Source organism: Barbus barbus (genome assembly GCF_936440315.1).
Source record: "Barbus barbus genome assembly, chromosome: 2".
NCBI classification, from domain to species: domain Eukaryota; kingdom Metazoa; phylum Chordata; class Actinopteri; order Cypriniformes; family Cyprinidae; genus Barbus; species Barbus barbus.
Window position 1 is genome coordinate 19452717 of NC_136730.1, and position 23484 is coordinate 19476200.

A 23484-nucleotide genomic window follows, 5' to 3' on the forward strand; every position below is an offset into this window, starting at 1 on the left:
TGACAAACATGTTTATAGCGCATTCTATTCAACGTGTTTATTGCTAGCACAGCAAATTAGACAGCTGCAACCTTTACAATTTTTTTGCATGCAATGTATCTGGTTGCATGACAACCTCACTCGCTTGCTGCTGCTCTATGCAATCGTAAAACCACTTAAAAGGTACACAGAGTGTGAATTTGTACATTTACTACAGAAATGCTCAAATATATTTATAAGTTTGACTGACCAAATCGACTGGCTTGGTTTACCCCCACCCCAAACGTCAAGCTACGCCTATGGTGCAGATGTGTTTTATGTAGTACGTAAAGTTTCACAAAGTTAAAGTCAGAAATTGTGAAATTCTACAATCTAATCTACTTATCTTTTTTTTTGGATAGTGATTGTAGTGGTTCTGCAACTAACTCATGCATTCAGATTCATAAACCGTCAAACCATCACAATCCTTAAAAAAAAAAAAAGTAATACAGATTTTTGGTCATTACCAAAATCACAAAAATGTGCATTGGTAAATTAGGTCTGTTCTCTATCGTTTCCATTCTATGAGAAGACCAATATTTGCTCTGAGCAAAGCCAACAGGTGCTGTGGTCTCGCAGGCTTCCTCTGATCATGCTATTATGGGTGATGATTAGGCCTGCTGGGATACAAAGCTTTGATAATGGCACCTTTGTGTAATACTTTGAAGCAGAGAGGGAAAAAGCAGCAGTAGTGTTGATAAAACCTGTCTGAATACAAACCTGCGGCCCCCACAGTAATTTCCTATAAACACATCAACAGTTTCACTGAATCCATTTTTTTTGGTTCAGCAGATTGACTGAGATGGGCTGAGTTTGTTCAGCAGATGGGCTGAAAATATATTCACAATTCCTAACATATCACATGACTCACCATAGTAGGAATATATAGTGAACTGAATTTTTATCGGCTTACATCATTGCACTCTTTAATGCATGACAAAACACATAACTCTCAACAATAAAAGAGTGTTAGGAAATGCCAAAGAATAGCTATTCCACATTAACAGCAACGAAACCACAATTCTTAACCACATCTTGTGTCCAGCACAAAGTCTTTTGAAAAAGCTGTACAATAACATAGGAACTTTTTATAACTCTTTATCAACAGGATGCAATTGCGTCTCTGAGGAATTGAGGACTTTCATCTCCACCAAAGTCTTATGTAGCAAATCAAACAATAACTACACTGTGAGGTCGGGAGCGGGACTGTAAATAAATTTACTGATAAATATATTCATAACCTAACACAGAAACAAACACCTCTGAGTCACATACACACAAACCAATGCATAAATATTCATACAGACTGACAAACTACTGAAGGAAAACCCTGTAGCTTGCATTTTTCTATATTAAATATGTAGAATGCTTCATTTTCTTATCAATCTGTTGATGCTCAAGAGTCATGATTATTTTAAAAATGGTTTCCTTAAAACAGAATGATCCCTTTAAGAGTATATTTATGACTTTTACTGGGTCAACTACTTGTTCATACAGTATGGCTATCAAAGAGAAAACTAAATTAAAGAGCCTGTTACCATAGCAACAACACTCACTCTCTTTCTCACTTTCTCCCAGTTACCGACAAGTGTAGACTCACTTGTTGGCTGTTGTCTGCAAGTGGTGCGACAATTAAACAGATTTAATTCAGATATGTTCTTTTGAGAAAATAAATTGGTAATTTCATTTTATTTCAATTGAACTCTGGAAACATTTTAGTAAAGTTACTAAATTCACCTCTATCACCTTACAAGAGAGATCAACGGAAGGAAACCACACATGCAAACACATAAAAACAAACACAGCAGGCATGGTGTAACAGGGAGGACTCTGAAATCTATTCAGGGTGCACATGGGTGTCAATGTTGCACTCTCTTAAGAGGATACCATGAGGTCTGCCTTGATAAGAGACTCTGTCTTCTGTGCGGCAGCCCATGGTGACAATGCACTGATAAACACAGAAGAGACAGCGGACCGATTCACACTGTCAGACACTATATTATGCAGCCCCTTTGAAAAGCAAAAGAGTCAATAAATGTTTTTCCGCAGGACAGAAATAACAAAAATTTGCACCGACTAAATTACTTTCTGATGATGAGAGCTTAGAATGATAAACTTCAAAATCAGCTTCAATAATGGCATTTTTATGATCTAATTGGACTAACAATTGTAATGTGTGCCTTGCCAGGGGACGCTGTTTTTTTTCCTCTCAATTTTGTCTGTGTCCTTCGGTTAACTCTCTAAGGGATGATTTCCATAATGCTGTTTTGAAACATTACGCACTGTGAAAAATGCTATACAAGTTCAACTGAAGTCGGTCAGCCCATCTCATCTCAAAAATCATAAAGTTGGTTGCTTGACCATTTTTAATTTTTCTAGTTTTTTAAATAATTAAATCTAAATCTTTTTGTGAACATTCAGTTGGACTTTGATTAATCTCAAGTTGTCCAATTAAGGTTGCTTGACCATTTGTTCCTAATTTTGTTTGAGTAATTAATTACCTCTACATAACTGTATTATAAACCACCATTTTTTTTATTTTGTTTAACCACAGTAGCTGTCTTTGTTATGGTCCACAACAAATTTTGGTTAAACAGACGCTATCAGCAACCTCCATATCTCAGCTTTGAGCTTTTTTACTTGTCACTAGATCATATTACAAGGTACATGATATGTAAACATTTAGACTTAAAATTTAAGGTCAAATGAAGATAAAGATTTAGCTCAGGTTTCCAAATGTAGAGTCAATTTACAATGGAAACATTGTCTCAACCCTAAGTCTTTACCTTGGTAAATATAGTGTACATATATTTATATTGGACTTAAATTCTAAGTCATACATGTACAATGAAATAAGCTCGAGATATTTTTTTTTTTAGTTTCAGACCATCCCGAGCTGAGATATTGAGGTTTAAACATCCATTTGAAATATTGCCTATATACATTTTGTAAAAAAAAAAAAAAAAAATACTAATACAATACTAATACATAGGGCCCTATTTTAACGATCTAAGCGGATGGTCTAAAGCGTAAGGCGCAGGTGCACTCTTTTTCTTGTTTAATGAGGGTGAATTAAGTGTGAATTAAAGGTGAATTAAAAGTAAATAAATCCTTGATTAATATGAATATTTTCATTAAAAACATGTCTCCATGTAGCTACCATTCAAAAATTCTAGTGCATTTAAAATATTAAATAACAGCAGAGCGAGCGAGTTTTTGGATATGTTAAGATTAAATTTATTTTAGTGAATAAAATGTGTATGCTCTTCCGTGTTAGCCGTGACACAAGGATACGTTTTCTACATGGATTTACGCTTTGATTTGAATGCAAACAGTGCATCCCTATGTCACGGCTGACACGGAAGAACGTATGCATTTTGCGTGCAGCAATATTCTCCAAAATGCCACTACGGTGAAGTTACGGTGCCGAATTGTTGAATAAAGTTATTATTTTTGTTTTATTTCCATACAAAAAGTATTCTCGTCATTTCATAATGTTACAGTTGAACCACTGATGGCAGATGAAGTATTTTGGTGATGTTTTTCATACTTTTCTGGACCTTTACGGTGTAATTTACTTGGCAGTCAATGGGACATTCACAAGCCTCCCGGTTTTCATCTGAAATATCTTAATTTGTGTTCTGAAGACGAACAAAGCTTTTACGGGTTTGGAATGACATGGGGGTAAGTGATTAATGACAAAATTTTCATTTTGGGGTGGAGTATCCCTTTAAAAGGGTCATATGATGCTTTTTTTAAAGATACTTATTTGGTGTATTTGGTGTAACAGAATATGTTGACATGCTTTAATGTTCAAAAAACATTATTTTTCAAATAATGTACATTATTGTAGGTCCTCTATGCCCCGCCTCTCTCAAACGCTTAGTTTTCTACAAAGTCCCTCCTTCCAACAAGCGCAGTCTCCTCTGATTGGCCAACTGGCACAGTGTATTGTGATTGGCCGAATACCGCAAGCACTCTTCAGAAATGTAGCGCTTCTTTCCATAATCGCGAGCTTAAGCTTTCAAAATAAAAGTAAAGACAGTTATTAATGTCCTTAGTTTTACCATCAGTTCAAGCCCGAGAGGGGAACAGAGTCATGAACAGAGTGATGAAGCTCGTATGTGTTTGCACACAAGCTGCGATTAAGAAAGCTGACTCCACTGTGATGTGACCCTGTCTCTCTCTCTCTCTCTCTCTCTCTCTCTCACATGTGTGCACACACACACACACGCGACGTGCAAAACTCCCCATTTGAACAGTCAATAGCAAATACTTAAACTAATAACAAAACATACTTACAGTAGCTGATTGAGAAGCCCAGATTGTCATAGCAAAGCCAGAATTACAGGGAGAATTCTGAATTTTGCACAGAAACACACAGCGTCTCCCTGACATGGCTGCATCAACACTACTGCGGTTACTGAAGCCACGCCTTCTTTCTTTGCTTGAACATTTGGGACGGTATTACGCAAATATTTCCACATCGTGACGTAGACATGTGGGGGCGTGTTTGAATGAGCCGTTTTAGGGGGCATGGCAGAGTCTTAACTTTGATAAAGAATATCTCTTTGGTTTTGAGACTTTAGTCTTTGCAATTTCAGGGATCTTATCTATGCACAATCAGCTTGTAACACCCCAAAGAGAAAGGAAAACTTGAAATCGCATCATATGACCCCTTTAATCACTCAAAGAACGTTAGGAAAACTAAAAATGGTCCAGCAACCTCTATTGAACCACATGAGACAGATTAACCATCCAACTCAATGTTTACAAAAATATAATTGGATTTAATTGTTTTAGCATATCTGAAAAGTGTAATATAGTTATAAAATGACTATCTAAAACTAAACATAATTACACTGATGCATAGTCATGATATGCATGCTGCAATAACAATGATTATGAAAAGTAATATACTACCATGCTTCAGTTACTTCCACAACAGGAAGCTTTACAGCTAAAATGAAATAATGTACAATATGGACACTGTTGAGCAGCTATAATGAGCTGACCATTACCTTAGCTGTGGGTTTTAGGTTGAATCTCTTAAGAGAAGTTAAAACTGTTTTAGAGCTGCTTAAATGTAGTTTAGGCTAAGCTCTGCTGCTCTTGTTCATTTTACTGTGAATTAAGCACCTATAAATCAAACTTATATTAAACTCACAAATCTTGTAGTGCGCATTTAGCTGTGATTGTAGTGTGCTTGTAGCTTGTAGCAGTGATATAAAACTTTTCAAATTAAAATAACTAACTTGGAGTTTCAAGGCATTTCAGTGCAAATTATTTTTGTATATTAATGAAATACAGTGCCAGTAAAATTTATATTTGTACAAAATTGTCACAGTAAATCCCTCTGTTTTTTTCAATCACACATCACAGGCATAATTTGAGCCATGGCAGTGCAGTGCCACAGTCCCAGCCGGGAAGCATAATCAAATTACTATCCAGTAAATCACCTATGATCAGTACAAAGATTAAACAGTGGCAGTGACAGGCAAAGCAGGAGGGATTAGACTGGGGTTCCCCTGAGATATAATTTAGATGATTTCCAAACGAAAAAGCCGCTTTCCTTACATTCTAGTTTTTCTCTTTCCTTTCCCTCCTACAGAAAACACATTCATGACACAGGCAATCCCCGGCATCAGTCAGAAGAACAGCAGAGCAAAATAATAATAATAAGTCACTTGGGCATACAAACCCACACACCTATGTGAACACAAGTCGTGGACATAAACATACACCTACATGCCACACACTTAATAAAGTCTCCCTCAGACCTTAATGCTTTAACAACCATTTCTCAACCTGTGCAACAAAAAGCCTCAGGGTGACAGGAACCAAGCACCAGACCCAGGACTGATTCATTTCAGCTCTGCTCAGCTCAATAATCCATTTTACATTATTAAAAAAACAAGCTGAGTAATATCGAGTGGGATCAAACTACACTGTTGCATGACACATCTGTCACATCCCTGGGCTAAACCACCAGTGCAGGATATTCTGTTCAGATAATACTCTATTTAGTTGTCGTGGGGGAAAACCAGGAACGTTTTCCCAGGCCCCGTGTCAAGGGCCCCTCAAGGTCCTCTATTGCAAAGCCTACTGGGTATCATTCCAGATAAAATAAGGATTTTGCTATTTGTTTGATGCAATACTACAAAATCGAGTACACTACATTACACTATTCAATACTAGACTGATACAAAGACTATTTGCTTCATTTTTTATATCACATTCTTAAAGGAGGAGCCTTATGTTTTCTAGTCTAATAATGCCCTGTGTGCAGTGGAACTGAATGAACTCAGAATGAGTCACAACGACACCAGACATTTAACTGATTCAACACAAGGACTGTTTGATTCTCACGTTAAACTGGGACTGAGGCCAAGCCATGTGGCAGACAGAGTAACGCGAAAACTAATTAAAGGGGTGGTCCAAACTGCTCCTAAAACTGCTATTCATACAAAGATACGCACACTAAAATACGATGAATTTAATATAAAATATATTCATGCAGGTAAATGAACACCAAGCGGATTTAAACCCTGTTAAAGCACGCTTTCGTAATGCAGGATACAGCTCAGTGCCAGGTAACAACAGTCTCTGGGTGTAGACCGCAACTTTTCCATGCCTTGTCATTTCAGGAACTTAGGCTATTTTAATTTTAGCTCAAAACCGCTCATCTGAATACATGTACTTTGTTTATGCTTCTTTATTTTGTTATGGCGAACATGTATTAGTGTTTCTTTTTTCATCGTTCTTTGATTCTGCGCTGATCAGTCGATTAAACGCGGAGGTTATTTATTTCGCTTTCTTTTACGCTGACAACAACTCCCATGAGACTGACCTTCTCATTATGACACTGAATAATAAGGCATATTATTGTTACACATCTGTTGTAGCAGTTTTCTTACCTTCAGTTTGAGAGTCAAGCGTGTTGGACATTTCTATCAAAGTGGCTTCTTTCGTCTTCCCCGTTATCCTCTTCATGTTAAGTTTGTGCGTTTCTTTTCTCCCACGGGACAATTAAAAAAAATCTGCCGAACGGGATTTTCTCCTTCAAGCTTTAGGATAGTAGTAGGGAGAATGCAGTGGCTAAACTGTGAATCCCTCGCTCGCTTTCTTCTCCATAACATCAATTAATAGAGGAGCAGCAGCAGCAGCGAGCTGAGGAGAGGAGAGGAGATGGTGATGATGTCTTAAAGGGGAGTGGCTTTCCGTCGGCATACTGACATGCAATTTGTGAAAAGTATTACGGGGCTCTAGGGTCACGTTCTTTATTTCCTGTCTCTCTGTTAAGACACGGTACATATGTTTGATTAAATTTAAAATTTATCTGTAAAAGTATACACCTCTGTTTGTCATGTTTGTCCTGTAAAGCAGATTTGAGATTATGATTCTTACTATATGCAATCCTATACATTCATTACCTCCATTCATTTTTAATGAAAGCACACCGGGTCAAGTCGCACGTTCTTAGAGCATTTGCTCCCTCTGCTGGTCATTGAGCAGATAGCGAATAGTACCTGTAAAGTGGACTTAAAAGGGTATTCAGAAATGTTCTAAAAGTTTTTGCCATCTATGGTTCCATAAAGAATATTTCACATACATGGAACTTTTCCAACCCACAAAAGATTCTTCAAAGTGGTAAAAAGTATTTAGATGTTTTAAAATGTTCTTCATACTAAGAAACAAATGGTTCTTTTAAGAACTGTACACTTAATATACGAAATGAATATGAAATTGTCAATAATTTCATACCAGTCATTACGCACCACCTTTATTTATAAGTTTAGGTTAAATTAATAAACATGGTGAAAATATTTTTTATTACGACACCTTGATAAAATTAAGCACATTTGTTTTCACATTAAACATCACAACATTAATTTATTATATTACATTTCGGCGTTTCAATCATTTAAATATTTATTCAATATTATTTTAATATTTAATAATATCTTATATAAACTCACATATTTGTATTATATAGATTTATATGTTTAAACGTAACTGACTTTATCTTATATTTGAGAAGAAGTGAGCGACACAGCTGTTTTTCTTCTTGAAGGTAAACTACATTACCCACAAAGCACCTCTTCGTGTAGCATGCGCATTCACTACAGCTAAAGGTATGCTATTGCTTATGTGAACAGTCAGATACGAGTCAAATAACTGAATAATCTTCAAAATATAGATGCTGTATTTAGATCATTTTGTTGTCGTAAATTCTGTTGGGTCTAAGGGCGTTTTGAGTTCTTTATCACGTTAATAATCACAGCTAGGCGGATTAGCTGCGTTAGCTGTTTTAACATGCGTGATCAGATTAATGTAAAGTAATGATTAATTTAGTCATTCATTTCGCCTCTGTTTTGCTAATTTCTTTAAGTTAATAAACGGACATATAAAGATATGCTGATCTGTTTCGTACACGCTTACATAGGAAGAAGTGGACAGCCTCAAAACGAAGCTCTATGGCCATAACGTTGATCCGTGCCCTGGACTCAGTGATTTTAGCTAAAATGTCCAGCTCGCAGTACCTGTGAGTCCTCAAGCCCAGTAAGATACCTGCATGCACCCATGCGTCGTTCCATCTGTTTAGCAAATCCTCTGCTTTCTTCAGAGTATTGCCATTATGAAACATACAAACGGCTTCATATTAAAGAACCACAGCGTCACAAGATCTGAAAAATATGTATTTTAAATATTATTAATGTAATGGAATACCTGTGCTGAATACATGTAATGTAATTGTTTATTTACTAAGTGAAGATCTCACTGCCTGTTTTTTTTTTTATCTGGTTCTTACAGGTGTCTCAAGATCCATTTGGTGAGCGAGTAGTTTTTTCTCCATTTGTCAGTTTATCTTTCATGAGTTGGTAAAAAAATAAAGTTCAAGATTCACCATTTGATTTAGTTTATTAGCACTAGTCTCAATACTTTACATTTACTTTGTTACTCTCAGAGAAACTCTGTCAGGAGATTCTGGTTTAGTGCATCACTAAGTAAATATTTCTTCATTTCTTTTATCTTCAGATCTTTCAGAAGATCTCTCAGCACAAATATCCAGCTTCTAATTGTATCACTTGACCTAACCCCAGAGTAGCAGCACAATGAGTGACTCAAACCGCAAAGAAAAGGATGCCAACAGTCTGTCTAATAGAGATGCAATTGAACTCCCAGATGATCTTTGTCTGAGTGACTCTGACTCTGATGAGCCCACTGAGCATTTCAGCAGAAAGGTTGAGCACTTGTCATCATCCTCAGAGGATGAAGACGAGACTCTGCAGCATGTCCAGTCTGTTCCTCAGGATAATCCCACCTTCAGACTGACAGGTGGGAGCTCTGGTTTCTGTGATCGGAGCAGGGACATCTTTGCACAGTTGGATAGTGCTGCAAAGCTCACATCTAAAGATCTTGGCGAAGACAACATCCTTGATGGTACGTTTGCCCGTCCTGCTCCACCATCACCTCCACAGGAAGCTCTAAGTAAGTGTGTTGGCCAAGAGACAATCAAAAAACAACCTCCAGTCAAAAAACTCCCAGACTACCTTGCACGCCCTGAGCGCTGGACCCACTACAGTCTTGAAGATACTGCTGACACCAGCGATACAAAGAATAGTCAGATCGCTCATCAGTTTGTACGAGAACTTCAAGACAGCAGGAGGTCTCAGAAAGATGTGCTTGAGACTTTCACTCCAGCTTTCAACCAGGATCATGGCAGCACCAGTGAGAACAAGATTGTGTTCACTAAACCCAAGATTAAAGATCAGAGTGGGAGCAAACTTGATCATGCTAAGAAGGAAGAAGTTGAACTTCAACACTTGAATGACAGACAAGAGACAGATGAAAGAGAGGATGGTTCTCTTCATCACCGCTTCAGCTCAAGGGAGAATAAAGGGAAAAAAAGAAAGTGGGGGACTGAAAAAGAGCGGGAAGACAAAAAGGTGTCCAATGTTATCTTCAACAGTAGCAAGAAAGTAAATCGCAAACACTTCCGTAAAACACTTGAAGATGATGAAGGTGGCACAGAGTGAGCACTTTGAACATAAATACTTAAAACTACTGTTTTAATGTTTGTTTTTCAAACATGCTATTTTGTATAAAGTTGTTTGACTTTCCACGCATCTTAGTTTTTGTTGTATAACCCATGAAAAGCTCTTGCTGTCATACTGTACAGACTGTACAGGCTCAAAGGATAGTGAAACAAAATAACCCACATAACTATAGATTGAAAACCTGTCTGCAGCCTATCAGTGTTTTAGTGTGTGTACAATTATTCTGAGGTACTGTATCGATTTTTTTTATGACTACTCATGAATAAATTTGCCTCAGTTATATACTTTGAGATCACATTTAACAAGTGCGATTTGTCTTAATGTTGGTGTAAAATGTAAAGCTCAATGTTTTGCATGGCCACGTGTTGATTAAACATGAACAATGCAAATTAGGAGAGAAATTCCTCTTCTGGTACAGTAGCAAGGCTACAACGACCATGGGCATTGAGTTTGATATAATTTTGAAAATACAGAGGAGTGACAACTAACCACCACCTGTTCACATTCAGAGCTAAATGTAGGCAGTAACCTCTGTGTAGTGTGAACTGCTTGAAGGAGAAGGCGGAGTTGAGTTTCGTATGGAGCGAATTTTGTGCCAATATTTATCAAACAAATCCAGTGTTTTGCAAATAAACACAATCTGCTTTGCAAAGAAAAACTCGACTTTCAAACAAACGCAATGTGATTTTCAAATACAAAACTCTTTGAGAGAAAATGCAGAGGTATGGACAAATATATGTATTGTGTGTTACAACTGTGAGACTCATTTGCCTTTTTATGAGGAAACTTGGCTTGATTTTCTCACAAATGCATGCAGGCTGATTTTCTCACATGTGCAATTGAGCAACTTTCTTTTCCAAAACAGCAGATGGCGCTGTTGGTCAATTTACGCTAGTCTCCCAAGACCGATACACCTCTTTACCTTTTCAGACCAATATGAGTGGGGAACAGGTGAGTTTCTGTCTTACTAGATCTATAATTAACCATTTAGATGTGTTCACAAAGCGACCCTACTACAGAGTCAGTGAAATTCACAACAAGTGCTGTAAAGTTGTTAACATGATTGATTAGTTCAAAAATCAGAGGTGACATGGCTAAACATTTAACTAGGCTGTCTTTCCCTATAAAATCTGATCCATTCTCAGTACCTCTTATCCTCTGTTGGAGAATATACATATATATTGATACAATTGTTCAACATTCAAAACAATGCAGGGGTATAACAATATATTGTAATACTAAAATGCAAATGTATAGTGGATAGCGACAATATTGTGTACCAAAAAATGAAAGCATTTTGAATTTTATTTTTACGTTAGGTCAAGTAAGATTTGTCTTTCTTCTACAGTATATATGTTGAAACATAGCCTACAGTGGAGAGAAATGTTGTAGGCTACCTCTGCGGTAAAAGTTTAAACAAGTATAAAACTACACCTAGACAATGTACTGAAAGGAGTAGACTAATCTAATTATACAAATAGGCTACTATAATCAAACTAGTTTAAGTTCAGGTGAGCTTTATTGTGATTCAGCTATGTAAATGTACCAAAATATAATCTAAACATTAATATCCCTTATGAAAATTAGCCATGGTTTTACTAAATAAATACCATGGTATTTGTAGTAAAGCTGCCTATATTGAAATGGTAACCTGCAAAAAAACATGGTTACCACACTTTTACAATAGTAAAAACAACATTAATTTTCATAAGGGATATCATAGTTTATTATCATATTTATGTTTATATATAGTATAGTAATATACATGCCTTGTACAACGTTTAAAACTAAAAGTAGCCTGTAAGGAGATATTTCCTATTTCAACCAATATACCAGCAGATTTTATTCTGACAGCCTGTTTGGAAAAATTCAACTAAAATGTTGTAGCTTTTTATATATGGCCGAGCAACATTTTAAATCATGAAATTAAGAATAAAAGGCTACCGTCAGGAATTATATTAGTGGCTCTTTAAAATGCAAACGTTGGTCATCTGTGTCACTCTTAGAAGAGTCCTCGCTGTCCAGAGTGTGTCGTCACCCGTGTAGCACGCTGTTTATTAAACCACTGTTTATTAAAATGCTGAATTTAGTATTATATCAGCGTGATCCTATCACTTGATCCTTCTCCCCAGTTGACAGGACAAGAGTGACACCAGAAAATAAATATTCATAATTTTGCTAAGCTAAGAAATACGTAATTATTTTAGACAAATGATTGCACAGTTACATCATTTAAAAAAAATTATTAATTTTATTAATAATTAATGACCTCTTGGGTGATATTACTATATCTGATACTAAATTAAATTGTTTAAGCTTTCATTTTTGGTACACAATATTGTTGCTATCCATTATACATTTGCATTACAAATGTATACATTATACAATACATTGTGTCACAATATATTGTTATACCCCTGCATTGTTTTGAATGTTGAACAATTGTATCAATATATATGTATATTCTCCAACAGAGGATAAGAGGTACTGAGAATGGATCAGATTTTATAGGGAAAGACAGCCTAGTTAAATGTTTAGCCATGTCACCTCTGATTTTTGAACTAATCAATCATGTTAACAACTTTACAGCACTTGTTGTGAATTTCACTGACTCTGTAGTAGGGTCGCTTTGTGAACACATCTAAATGGTTAATTATAGATCTAGTAAGACAGAAACTCACCTGTTCCCCACTCATATTGGTCTGAAAAGGTAAAGAGGTGTTTCAGGTCTTGGGAGACTAGCGTAAATTGACCAACAGCGCCATCTGCTGTTTTGGAAAAGAAAGTTGCTCAATTGCACATGAGAGAAAATCAGCCTGCATGCATTTGTGAGAAAATCAAGCCAAGTTTCCTCATAAAAAGGCAAATGAGTCTCACAGTTGTAACACACAATACATATGTTTGTCCATACCTCTGCATTTTCTCTCAAAGAGTTTTGTATTTGAAAATCACTTTGTGTTTGTTTGAAAGTCGAGTTTTTCTTTGCAAAGCAGATTGTGTTTATTTGCAAAACACTGGATTTGTTTGATAAATATTGGCACAAAATTCGCTCCATAGTTTCGATCTCGTTATCAGTGGTGATATGTATCGACAGTAAATAAGCCCCGCCCTTCAACAGAGCGATGACGTATGTGGTCTCACCTGTAAAGGTAAATGGCACGAGCATACCGTCGTGCTTGCGGATCTCTTAAACATGAAAATGCGGAAGTTCTCACTGCTTTCGATCGCTCTCAGTTAGTTTTAATTTGTCGCATTAGTGAAGAGCTGTTCCTCGGTTATGTGAGGATAAAAGAAGAGACACCGACGTTAGTCTCCCTGAACTTAACTGATCTGCTTTGGGAACTTTGATGAGGATGTTCTTCACTGATCGAGAGGTACAGTGTGTGTGTGTGTGTGGTTTCGCAGGTGCATATATAAAGGCAGGGTGTGATGTGTGAAAAAAGCAGAGGGGGAAGGTAATAGCCTAAAGTAACCATGTTAGTGTAATCTGTTAATAACGCACATAATTTTTAGGCAAGTAATATGTAATGGTTTTCATGTCATGAAATGTTTTTAATACGACAGAAACTGTATTTAACGTGCATGACCACGATCTATTAAAAACATTGTAAGTTAGGACTATTATTTGTTATGATTTTATTTCCACGGTTATTCAAGCAACGAATAAGGCACAGAGAAAGCGAGCAAAGAACGCCGTATCAACTGAGCTTTTGAAACTCCGCATCAGTAAACCATTGAGTCGCAAAATGATTCACTGTTTCGAAGCATTTGATTTAGATCGGGACCTCGGAGCGAGATGGATCTTGAAGTGAAGTGTTTATTCATTTCAACTTGAGACTTTTGATCGCTCATATGAAGAGAAAAGACCAGTGCTGTTTTCTGACTAAATAGTTTGAGCTATTTAGAATAGCAAATATGCTGTATAGTAGTTTTAAATGTACAGTTTATGCCCTCACACTGTTGTGATTAGATCAGCACATCATCAACTGCTAAATTAAAATCTGCGTGCTGACTGGCATGGAGATTTTCTACAGCACTGCGCATTATAACCAATCACACATGATTCTGTTGAGTTTATGAGTACAATGACCAATAAGAGGCGTCCAGATGAGTCATCGCTGAAACAGCTGTTTTGTTCAGTGCTCGCTCCCTGAATGAATTCTGCTCTCTGCCGACTTCTCTCGTCAGAAACAACAAAGTGCAGAAGTGCGTACGATGTAAGCACGATATTAATTAATGATATTAATGATAATTTACACTAAATACGTTATTATTGCATACTGTTTTATAATGTAATACAATACTGAGTGAAGTGCAGATAATTGCCACTATTTTGCAACAAGTAGTATAAATAGCAGAAAATCATGCTATTTAAACATAGTGTAAATGTAATCTATAGCTATTTGCACTTAGTGTAAATAACATATTGCTAAAAATACTGCTATTTTCACTTAGTGTAGATAAAATCCATTGCTATTTGAACTTAAGAAAAATGACCGCAATTTCAACAGAGGGGGGCCTATAATCAATCCGTCCCCAGGGCACCTCTGCGGCATAATCTGTCCCTGATATAGAGAGGCAGTTTACAATAACAATATATCCCAAAGCACGGTTTAAAGTAGGGAGGTGCATCATTTTGTTTACAGTCTTCTGTCAAGCAAGACAAACCCTTTGTTATGACTATAATTTTTCCTTCGTGAATGACTGGAATTTAAAATAACTGTCTCATTTGAATTATTAAAATGTGTGGTATAGTTATTTCACAAAAGTGTTATTTAGGAGATATAGATTTTCCTTTTCTGAGGAACACTCACCCGACCTGAACATCTTGTAGCTGAACTCTCAGGTGTATGCTTCAGAGGCTTTGCTGTGACTATAAACATACTGTATGGATGTTTATGTACTCTCATGTTTTACTCAGACAGCTCATTCATTGCTAAAATCTATATTTATTTATTTATTTTATGGATTAGATGTTTTAGACTCATTATTAATGGATGTTGTGAGGTGTTGAGTAAAATGATAGTGATATGTTCGTATTGCGTAAAATGTGTGCAAAATCTGAATGAATAATAGTGTTGTTGTGGTTGAACAGGTTATTTGTCATGAGGCTGTGCCTTTTTTAAATGTCATAAAGCAAGAACATACTTTAATTATCGTGGCTTTAGTTAATGATTAAGGCAGAGGTGAGGAATCAAAATCCATGTACTTAGTGATTCCTCAGTGGCTCTGTCTTTCCAACACACACTCAGACAATTGTAGTTCTATAAAAGGTTACCCAAAGGCATGCCTAGGCCTGTAGTCATACCAGCAGTAATGGCTTCTGTCAAACAGAAAGTAACACACAGAACAGGAAGAAGAAATAAAGCTTTAAAACGCTACCACAAGGAGTTATTTTATGAAAAAAGTTCAGATTTAGTTTTTTTACATAGGCCCTAGGTGATTTGTTTCGCATCCTTTGACATTATAAATGATACGCATGATCCTATAATATAATTCCTATCCCTATTTTTTTTCACAAACACATGATTTCTGAAAGACTGTAAACAAGCTCCATTGAAGTCCCGATACACTTGGGTCCAAAAATCTGAAACGGCTAGTAAAATTAATTTATACTATTTTAATTAGAAGTGTAATTATAAATTATAGCCTACTGTGAGTATAACAACGTGAGTAAAAATCTTAATTGTATCCCTCTGTAATAGTATGGTCAGTTAGCTTTTTATAGTATAAAGGTTAGTCATTAAGTGTTACTGTCTAGCTGTAATAACTTGCATAAGGGTTGGTTAGACATTTGCATTTCAACTGCGATGAGGCGGGCTTCACAAACAAATGTCAGTTTGCATTATGCACATTTCCCTTTACAGTATGTAAACAGTGGCAGCAGATGTAGAATTCTGATTCAGACTGAGGGAGTTCACATATACACTGAAATTAAGCATTGTTTTGTATATAAAGTGTTCTTTACCTTTTCTTTGTCATTCCTGTGTACTGCAGGAAGATGTGGCTCTGTATGAGCTGGACAATGGAAATGAGCCTTTACTTTCATCACAGGTATGAAAAGAAACCATGCCATATGTGTTTTTGTGCATTTGCTGACCAACTGGCTTTAATACAACAGTCACCGCAGTGATATTTCTACATGAGCACATGTTCAGTTATGATAAGTACACATGCAAAGCACATGATAAATTACCACACTATGGTCATAATGCCACATTCACATCACCACTTGCCTTGCATGACCTGAACTTCTTGAGAAAACCAAGTGACAGTCACAGGCACAAATACTGACACAAAACCAACAGTCAGCAATAATACAGTCATCTGATTGATAATTGATATTCCCAGAAAAATAGCATGTCTGCAGCTAGATTCTCTCTGTCTTAACCTAGTTCTTTCTCCATTTGTTTCATTCAGCATAACTTGCACCTTCCTCGATTATATGACTATGTCCTGGTGGCTGATAAAGTGGAGGACATGGAGGACCAAATCTTTAAGAAGCAGGATGCCTTTATCTGCGAACTGAAACAGAAGAACATTAAAGTGACTGTATGTTATGTCACCGTCACACACATTAGTGCTGTGTCTTTCAGTTACATTTTTTCAGCTAAAATTTTCTTACTTAAGGCTCTCATTTCTTTTGAACAGACAATTGAATATGCTGGAAAGGTGTTCTTCGGTGTCTGTGCACCTGAGGATATTTTTGCAAAGTACAAGTACTTACTAAAGGTTTCTGATTCCTGTAACTGGAGTGGAGAGCAAAAGTGTGATTTGTCTGTCTCATTGTGCACCAGGTGAGGGTCACAGTAATCATCCTCACTTTGCTTAAAATTCCTTTGAAATCTGTTGTTCCATTCAAAGCTTTTGTAATGAGTTTCTATTTCTATGTTTCATAGAATCAGGATTGTCCACTTTGTCTTGAACAATACCTTTATAGGATCAGGAGGTACATGTTTCCTCTCTCTGTCTTTCATTTTCACTTTCAGTTCATTGTTGTCTTGTCTCATTCTGAACCGGAAACTAAGAACTTAAACTACCTTTGGGATCATTAAGTTTTTTTTAATGTTTTGAGATTTTCTTTTCATTTTTAAGCCTTTCAAAAACTTTGGGAATGTTTTAAGCTATACATAAACTGGGTGTAATGTAAAACTAAATTGAATCTAAATGTGTTTACATTTGCCTAAGCACATATTAAAAGGCCTCAAATATAAATACACCCATTCATGTTCAACTTAAGAAATATTAAAAAGGGACAAGGACTGAGCCCCTCTAATTTGATCAATGTCTCTATCCACTATTTTGCTCTGTAAGAGGGCCTTAGAGACCTGTTGTGTCAAGGTGCTTTTGAGTCCATCTTCTGTCTGCATGAGGTAAATGTTGTATTCATCTACACTGTAGCCAAAAACAAATCATAAAATAAATATCTGAGCTTTTTTATCCTAAAAGGTTTTGTTAAACATTGTTGATTTGTCTCTTCAGAAAAAAGAGCAGAAAAAACTAAAGAAGAAGTGGGCAAGCTGGTTGGCAGTAATGAAGCTTTTTCAACAGCCTGTCACTGATATCAAGTAAGCTCTCCTTGTTTTATCTTGTGTTCTCTGTTCCTTGATTATATTGTATTTTAACACTATCTGTATGCACCTAATTTTTAGGGACTATTTTGGGGAGAAAGTGGCACTGTATTACCTGTGGCTGGGTTGGTACACACGCATGCTCGTCCCTGCAGCTGTTATTGGTATTGTTGTGTTCTTGTATGGCCTTGCCTTCTTCAATACAAGTCCGCTCATGTGAGTATATTTAGAGCAAACAGATTCACGTGAGTGTTGATGTGTAGAGACAGATGACAGATCAGATTCAGTCAGACTAATCTGGTTTTAATTTGTTGTTTTGTGGTGTATTCTTAGTCATGAAGTCTGTGACTCCGACATCATCATGTGTCCAAGATGTGACAAAATATGCAGTGTGTCGAACCTGTCTGACACCTGCACATACGCCAAGGTCAGTGAATAAACAAGTGACTGTTTAATTTAATATGTTTAATATGATATACAACAGTTAATAGTGTTGAAAAGTGCTGAATATTATTGTACACTATCATTTAAAAGATAGGGGTTGGTAAGAGTTTTGAAAGTTTTTGAAAGAAGTCTCTTATGATTACAAAGTCTGCATTTATATGATCAAAAATACTGTTAAAACGCTAATACTGTGAAATAATATCGCAAGTTTTCTATTTTAATATATTTTAAAAATCTATTTTTTTCTTGTGACGACAAAGCTGAATTTTCAACAGTCATTACTCTAGAACAGCGTATATTTCAATAAGAAATATCTTGTAACATTATAAATGTCTTTGTTATACAGTATTTGCTGAATAAAAGTGTTCATTTCTTTCAAAAAGAAATCTTACTAACCCAGAAGTTTGAACAGTAGTGTGTATTCTAAATAAACGGCACTATTATCTGCTTCTCTGTGTGTTCTTGACTAGTTGTGTTAACACGGTAAATGCTTACAAACAGGTGAGCCAACTATTTGACAATGAAGGGACGGTGGCTTTTGCCATGTTCATGGCAATTTGGGGTGAGTTTTTGCCATTTAGCAAAAATGAAATCCATATTTCTGTGTGAAATGACATAGATGCTGAAGTACTATGATGTTGTTTGATTAGCAACCCTGTTCTTGGAGCTGTGGAAGAGACATCGAGCTCTGCATGTGTCAAATTGGAAAGTGTTTGACTGGTGCGAGGAGGAGGTAAGGGTTATTACTGTTTTCCTCATCATCATTTTTACCACATCTAATGTGCATCTTCTAATGGAGCCGAATAACTTGGTCTATGCACAGGAAGAATTGATTTTGGAGATCGTAAATAACCCCAAGTGTAAGCCAAAAGAGTTCAGACATTCCTACCTGCGCAGCATCGTGGTGCTTCTTTTGGTCACATTAGTGGTGAGAAACTTTCACGTATACTACTTACACATACAAACAAATAATGTAACAAATAATCATTTATCTTCATTGTGTGCAGCTGGTGGTGATCATAGGTCTGACCCACGCTCTGGTCATCTGCCGTGTTTTAACTGCAATGTTGTTGTCCCAAAGTGATTGGCGCTTTCTGCGTGATCATTCCACCACAGTAGCCATGTTATCTGGAGCAGTGCTGCACTACATTACTATTCAGGTCATGACTCGGGTAAGTACTGGTACGCAGATAAACTGTCCAATGAGGAAAGAAGTTGCTTGGAAGTAAATAATAGATTCTTTTCTTTTCAGGTCAACAAAACTGTGGCCTTCAAACTGTGTGAGTTTGGTGAGTATTAAATGTTGTCAGCATGAAATCAGTACATTAATATACTGGTAAACTACCTGTACTAATACCTGTTTATTTGCAGAAAAGCCCCGCTCTTTTGCAGCCACAGAGAAGCGCTTCACAGTGAAGATGTTCACATTTCAGTTCTTCACTCTCTTCTCATCTCTATTTTATGTGGCATTCTTTCTAGGAAGGTAATTGTGCGTTTGTGCTTTTGTAGTTATTTTCTCTTGTTGCAGACTATTCAAAGCATCTCTTTATGCTGTACTTAGGATCAATGGACATCCAGGAAACTATGTTCGAATTGCTGGGAAATGGAGACTAGAAGAGGTATGTCATGCCGGTATTATTGTATATTACATTTATATTTCGAAATGTACATTTAGCTATATTTATGCATTTGTCAGACACTTTTAGTCAAAGTGTGATTCTAATCTTGAAATCTAATTGCAAACCAAAAATTCTGTGATTTAGTGTCATCCAAGTGGCTGCCTTACAGATCTCTTCATCCAGATGGCTGTTATTCTGTTGCTCAAACAAACAATCAACAACATATTTGAGTTCACAGTGCCGTAAGTGTTTTCTAAAATACTGTATGCACTAAAACCAAATAAGATAATAATTTGCCTCTATCTAAATTCCTTCCTTCAGACTTATGTGCCCTCTAGAAGCTTGCGTTCTGGAAATGAATGTGGCTTTATTGTGCCATCCCAAAGAGGCACAAAATCATTTTCATGGACTTTTAAATTAAATGTTCCGTCCTGGTGGAATGACTTACCCAACTCAATCCGAGCAGCTGAATCCTTATCCATCTTCAAGATTTGGCCAAAAACAAATCTCTTCCATCTTTATTTGACCCTCTAACTCTAGCACTCTCTATAAAAAAACTTGCCCCTTTTAGACTTCTATTCTATCTTCTAATTCTATTCATTTACTAACTGCTTGTCTTCTTTAAAAATAAAAATAAAATAACACTAGCTTCTCTAATCTTTTTGTATTCTATTTGTTTTATTTTTATTTTTCATACAATTAAAAGTGCTGTATGTAGAATTGACAGAGACCAACATTCCGACCCGGAATGCACATTTTCAAAGGAAAATAACTGACTGTAGCATTGTTTTTCAGATAAACAAGTATGTCAACTTAGTATGTTTCTTAAATATCTGCAAATATATTATGGTATTTTTATGCTTTAGCAGAGTCAAAAACTTACATACAGCACCTTTAACAAAAGCAAAAAAGGCCTCTAACACTATATTGCTCTATTCTTTTTCTATTCTATCTGTTTTCTTTTTATTTATTCTATAATTTAAAAAAACAAACAAACCTTGCTACGTGTACTGCGTTAAGCTAACTGAGACTTGTTATAGCACTTGTATATCATTGCTCTTTTGTTGAGTTTGAATGCTTCCATTGTTCTCATTTGTAAGTCGCTTTGGATAAAAACATCTGCTAAATGACAATGTAAATGTAATGTAAAATAAAATCTTCATATTTTTTCCAGATAAAAAAAAATACAGTATTTATTGGACTTTTTGTATTTCTCTCTTATTTTCTATCTCTGTTTCTTTTTCTTTGTTGGTGGTTGCAGCTGGTTAAAGTTGTTTTTTAAGCGGACGAAAGCCAAGACGTTGCGCAGAAAGTGTGGTAACTGTTACCGGAAGGCATGTCGAGAGGAGGAGGGCAGCTTCGACCCATGTGACCTCTGCAAGCTTCGTAACTGGATGGAAAACTACAACCTGAATGATGTTAATGCTTTCAGCTTGTTTAATGAGTTTTTGGAAATGGGTTCGTATCTTTCTCAGTTACCTGTCTTCAGTATAAACTAGTTTTTGCAGTACCGCTGACTGACTGAAAACATCTTTTTATTTATTTTAGTTTATATTTTGACATTTGTTTGTGTTTACAGTAAACCCACGTGCTTTATTTTTTGTGGTAATGTTCCTATGCTAAAATCTTCCACTAACATATACTGTTCTCTGTGTCATTAGTTCTTCAGTTCAGTTTCACCACCATCTTTGTGGCTGCGTTCCCACTGGCTCCCTTATTGGCCCTAATCAATAACATATTTGAGATCAGACTGGATGCCATCAAGATGGTCAGCCTTGAGCGCCGCCTAGTGCCAAAAAAGACAAATGACATCGGTGAATAGCTACTGTATTTGTGTGGAATAGATGAGTTAGTCAGTTTTCAGCATCTAGTAAACACAATATGCCGTTTATTCTCCTCTGGCAGGTGTGTGGACTAGAATATTAGAAGCTGTTGGGGTGATGGCTGTCATCGCTAATGGACTAGTGATTGGGATTTCCTCTGACTTCATACCCCGTCTGGTGTATCGTTACCATTATGGACCTTGTGCTACCAGCAATAGTACAACCCTGGAGTGAGTAGTAAACCAAAGAAACCCCCCACACACACACCTTTTCATCTGACCACAGTTTCTTGGCGAAAAAGTTTGATGGTTGATTTTAAGCATATATGGCACTAGATTTCTCCTGTAATGAGTACATTTATTTTGTCTGACAGCTGTATGACAGGATATATCAACAACACTCTGGCAACAGCGTTCATGTCCAATGTAAACATCAAAGAGGACTTCAAGCACTTGATAGAGAATGGATATAATATTACGCAGTGCAGGTGACACTTGTTTTGTTGGCTTTGATGTCAGTTTGATGCAGAGGAACATTATTGGTTTGTTCTTACAGGCTAATAAGGGAAATGCTTCATGTGCATTTAATGTGTATGGTGTATTTTACAGTTACAAAGACTACCGTAGTGATGAAGACCAGAGTCTCACCTCTCAGTTTTGGCTCATTCTGGCACTTCGCTTTGCCTTTGTTATTCTGTTCGAGGTACAAATATTAGAGCTATTCAACTTAATTTTATGTTTTGTTGTATGTATCTTTTATCGTGCATTACTGTGTTCATTTTTGGTTAAACATTGTCTGAGATCTGTGCTTCTCTCTCTGCTCAGCATGTAGTGGTGATGTGCAAGTTTATTGCAGCCTGGTTTATACCCGACAGTCCTATCAGAGTGAAGAATGACAGGCTAGGCGACAAACTGAAAAGACTGAAAAAGGAACTTGAGTAAGTATACATGAGTAAGACTTGTGAAGTAATTTAGGAGTCCAGTTTGAAGCCTCAACAAATCCTCTTATTAACGGTTCTTGATTTTCTGTCTCTAACAGGGAAGCAAATGCAAAATATAACAGCAGATGCACTGAGGTGTGAACAGTGAAGGTTCAAAGAGATTTGAAAACCTGATTTCCTTTACACAAGGAAGATTTGTGTATTTGATATGATTATCTCGCTTGTATCCATACGTGAGATGTATCTCTTCACTATTTTTAGAGCTATTATTGGAGCTTTGCTTTAGCCTTTTTAAAAAAAGAACTGTGAAAATGTAAAATCAGTTGTTGCATTTTATTTAATTTAGTATGAAACAAGCCTAAAAGTATCCCTTAATTTTGTTGCCAAAATGATTTATGTTGCCGAGAACAGGATATATTTTACCAGAATATATTTATATATTTTGGTGTTTACTTTTTAAAAAGTACGAAAGCTTCAAGCCGTCATTGTCTTCACTGACTTTTTATGCAAATCCAAAGACCTGAATGTGACAAAGGAAAAATACGGGAAGTTATGCCAGTGTATGATATGCTCTTTACAATGCTATCCATGGCTTTTCTAAAAAAAAACGTCTTCTCATTAAGTATAAATATATTTTAATATTGTATTTTTGATATTGTCTTATTGATGTATTCATTAATTGTGTTCCAGAAATGAAGTAATGGGGTGAAATAAATGTTGAAGTTGAAGTGGAAATAAAACTGTCAATATTTTTTCCTCCTTAAGGTGTCACTGCTGAGTTGCTTCAGACAAAGAATGAGTACTTGTATTGCACAAACAGATCACAGTTTCTTTTGGCCAATGTGTTGTGTCTTATTCTGTCAGTTTCTTAAAATAAGCTAAGGTTTCTTCATAATTTTGCAAGAATTTAATAGTAGAAATAATAATAAACGGAATGTGAAGAAGGTTTTTGTTGTTTACTGTATTAAAATATTCATAAACCTTCCTAAAATCGAAATAAATCTTGCT

General features: G+C 36.2%; 3 protein-coding genes across 10 annotated transcripts in view; 2 read left to right on the top strand and 1 right to left on the bottom strand.

Moving 5' to 3' along the window:
* The window catches only part of LOC306886580 (anoctamin-5-like), a 28428-nt gene extending 21196 nt beyond the window's left edge, over positions 1 to 7232 (bottom strand). The window contains exon 1 of one of the 4 annotated variants that reach the window (XM_079443792.1): positions 6936 to 7232. In XM_079443792.1, coding sequence (XP_079299918.1) covers positions 6936 to 7011 — 76 coding nt within the window. In that variant the 5' untranslated portion in view covers positions 7012 to 7232. The remainder of the gene's footprint in view (positions 1 to 6935) is intronic. The other 3 variants (XM_079443794.1, XM_079443793.1, XM_079443791.1) reach the window with 3 other exon arrangements.
* Positions 6496 to 10728, top strand: LOC306886591 (U5 small nuclear ribonucleoprotein TSSC4-like). Of its 5 annotated transcripts, none has more exons than XM_079443833.1 (3): positions 8105 to 8153; positions 8465 to 8591; positions 9058 to 10465. In XM_079443833.1, exon 3 carries the CDS (start codon positions 9135 to 9137, stop codon positions 10056 to 10058), a length of 924 nt encoding a protein of 307 aa, XP_079299959.1. In that variant the 5' UTR covers positions 8105 to 8153; positions 8465 to 8591; positions 9058 to 9134; the 3' UTR covers positions 10059 to 10465. The 5 variants fall into 5 exon arrangements, with proteins under 5 accessions (XP_079299963.1, XP_079299959.1, XP_079299960.1 ...); XM_079443836.1 differs by having other exon boundaries at positions 8116 to 8153; positions 8465 to 8580; positions 9058 to 10374; XM_079443835.1 differs by lacking the exon at positions 8105 to 8153 and adding an exon at positions 8833 to 8851 and having other exon boundaries at positions 8463 to 8580; positions 9058 to 10374.
* Positions 10729 to 13203: 2475 nt separating this feature from the next.
* Positions 13204 to 23415, top strand: LOC306886818 (anoctamin-9-like). Its single transcript, XM_079444135.1, has 24 exons — positions 13204 to 13453; positions 16077 to 16133; positions 16500 to 16631; positions 16731 to 16876; positions 16979 to 17028; positions 17394 to 17452; positions 17562 to 17647; positions 17732 to 17866; positions 17984 to 18077; positions 18596 to 18656; positions 18745 to 18827; positions 18918 to 19022; positions 19102 to 19266; positions 19347 to 19383; positions 19466 to 19577; positions 19656 to 19713; positions 19858 to 19955; positions 20975 to 21171; positions 21375 to 21527; positions 21619 to 21766; positions 21910 to 22023; positions 22145 to 22238; positions 22361 to 22473; positions 22575 to 23415. Exons 1-24 carry the CDS (start codon positions 13427 to 13429, stop codon positions 22615 to 22617), a joined length of 2367 nt encoding a protein of 788 aa, XP_079300261.1. The 5' UTR covers positions 13204 to 13426; the 3' UTR covers positions 22618 to 23415.
* The last annotated feature ends 69 nt before the right edge of the window (positions 23416 to 23484 follow it).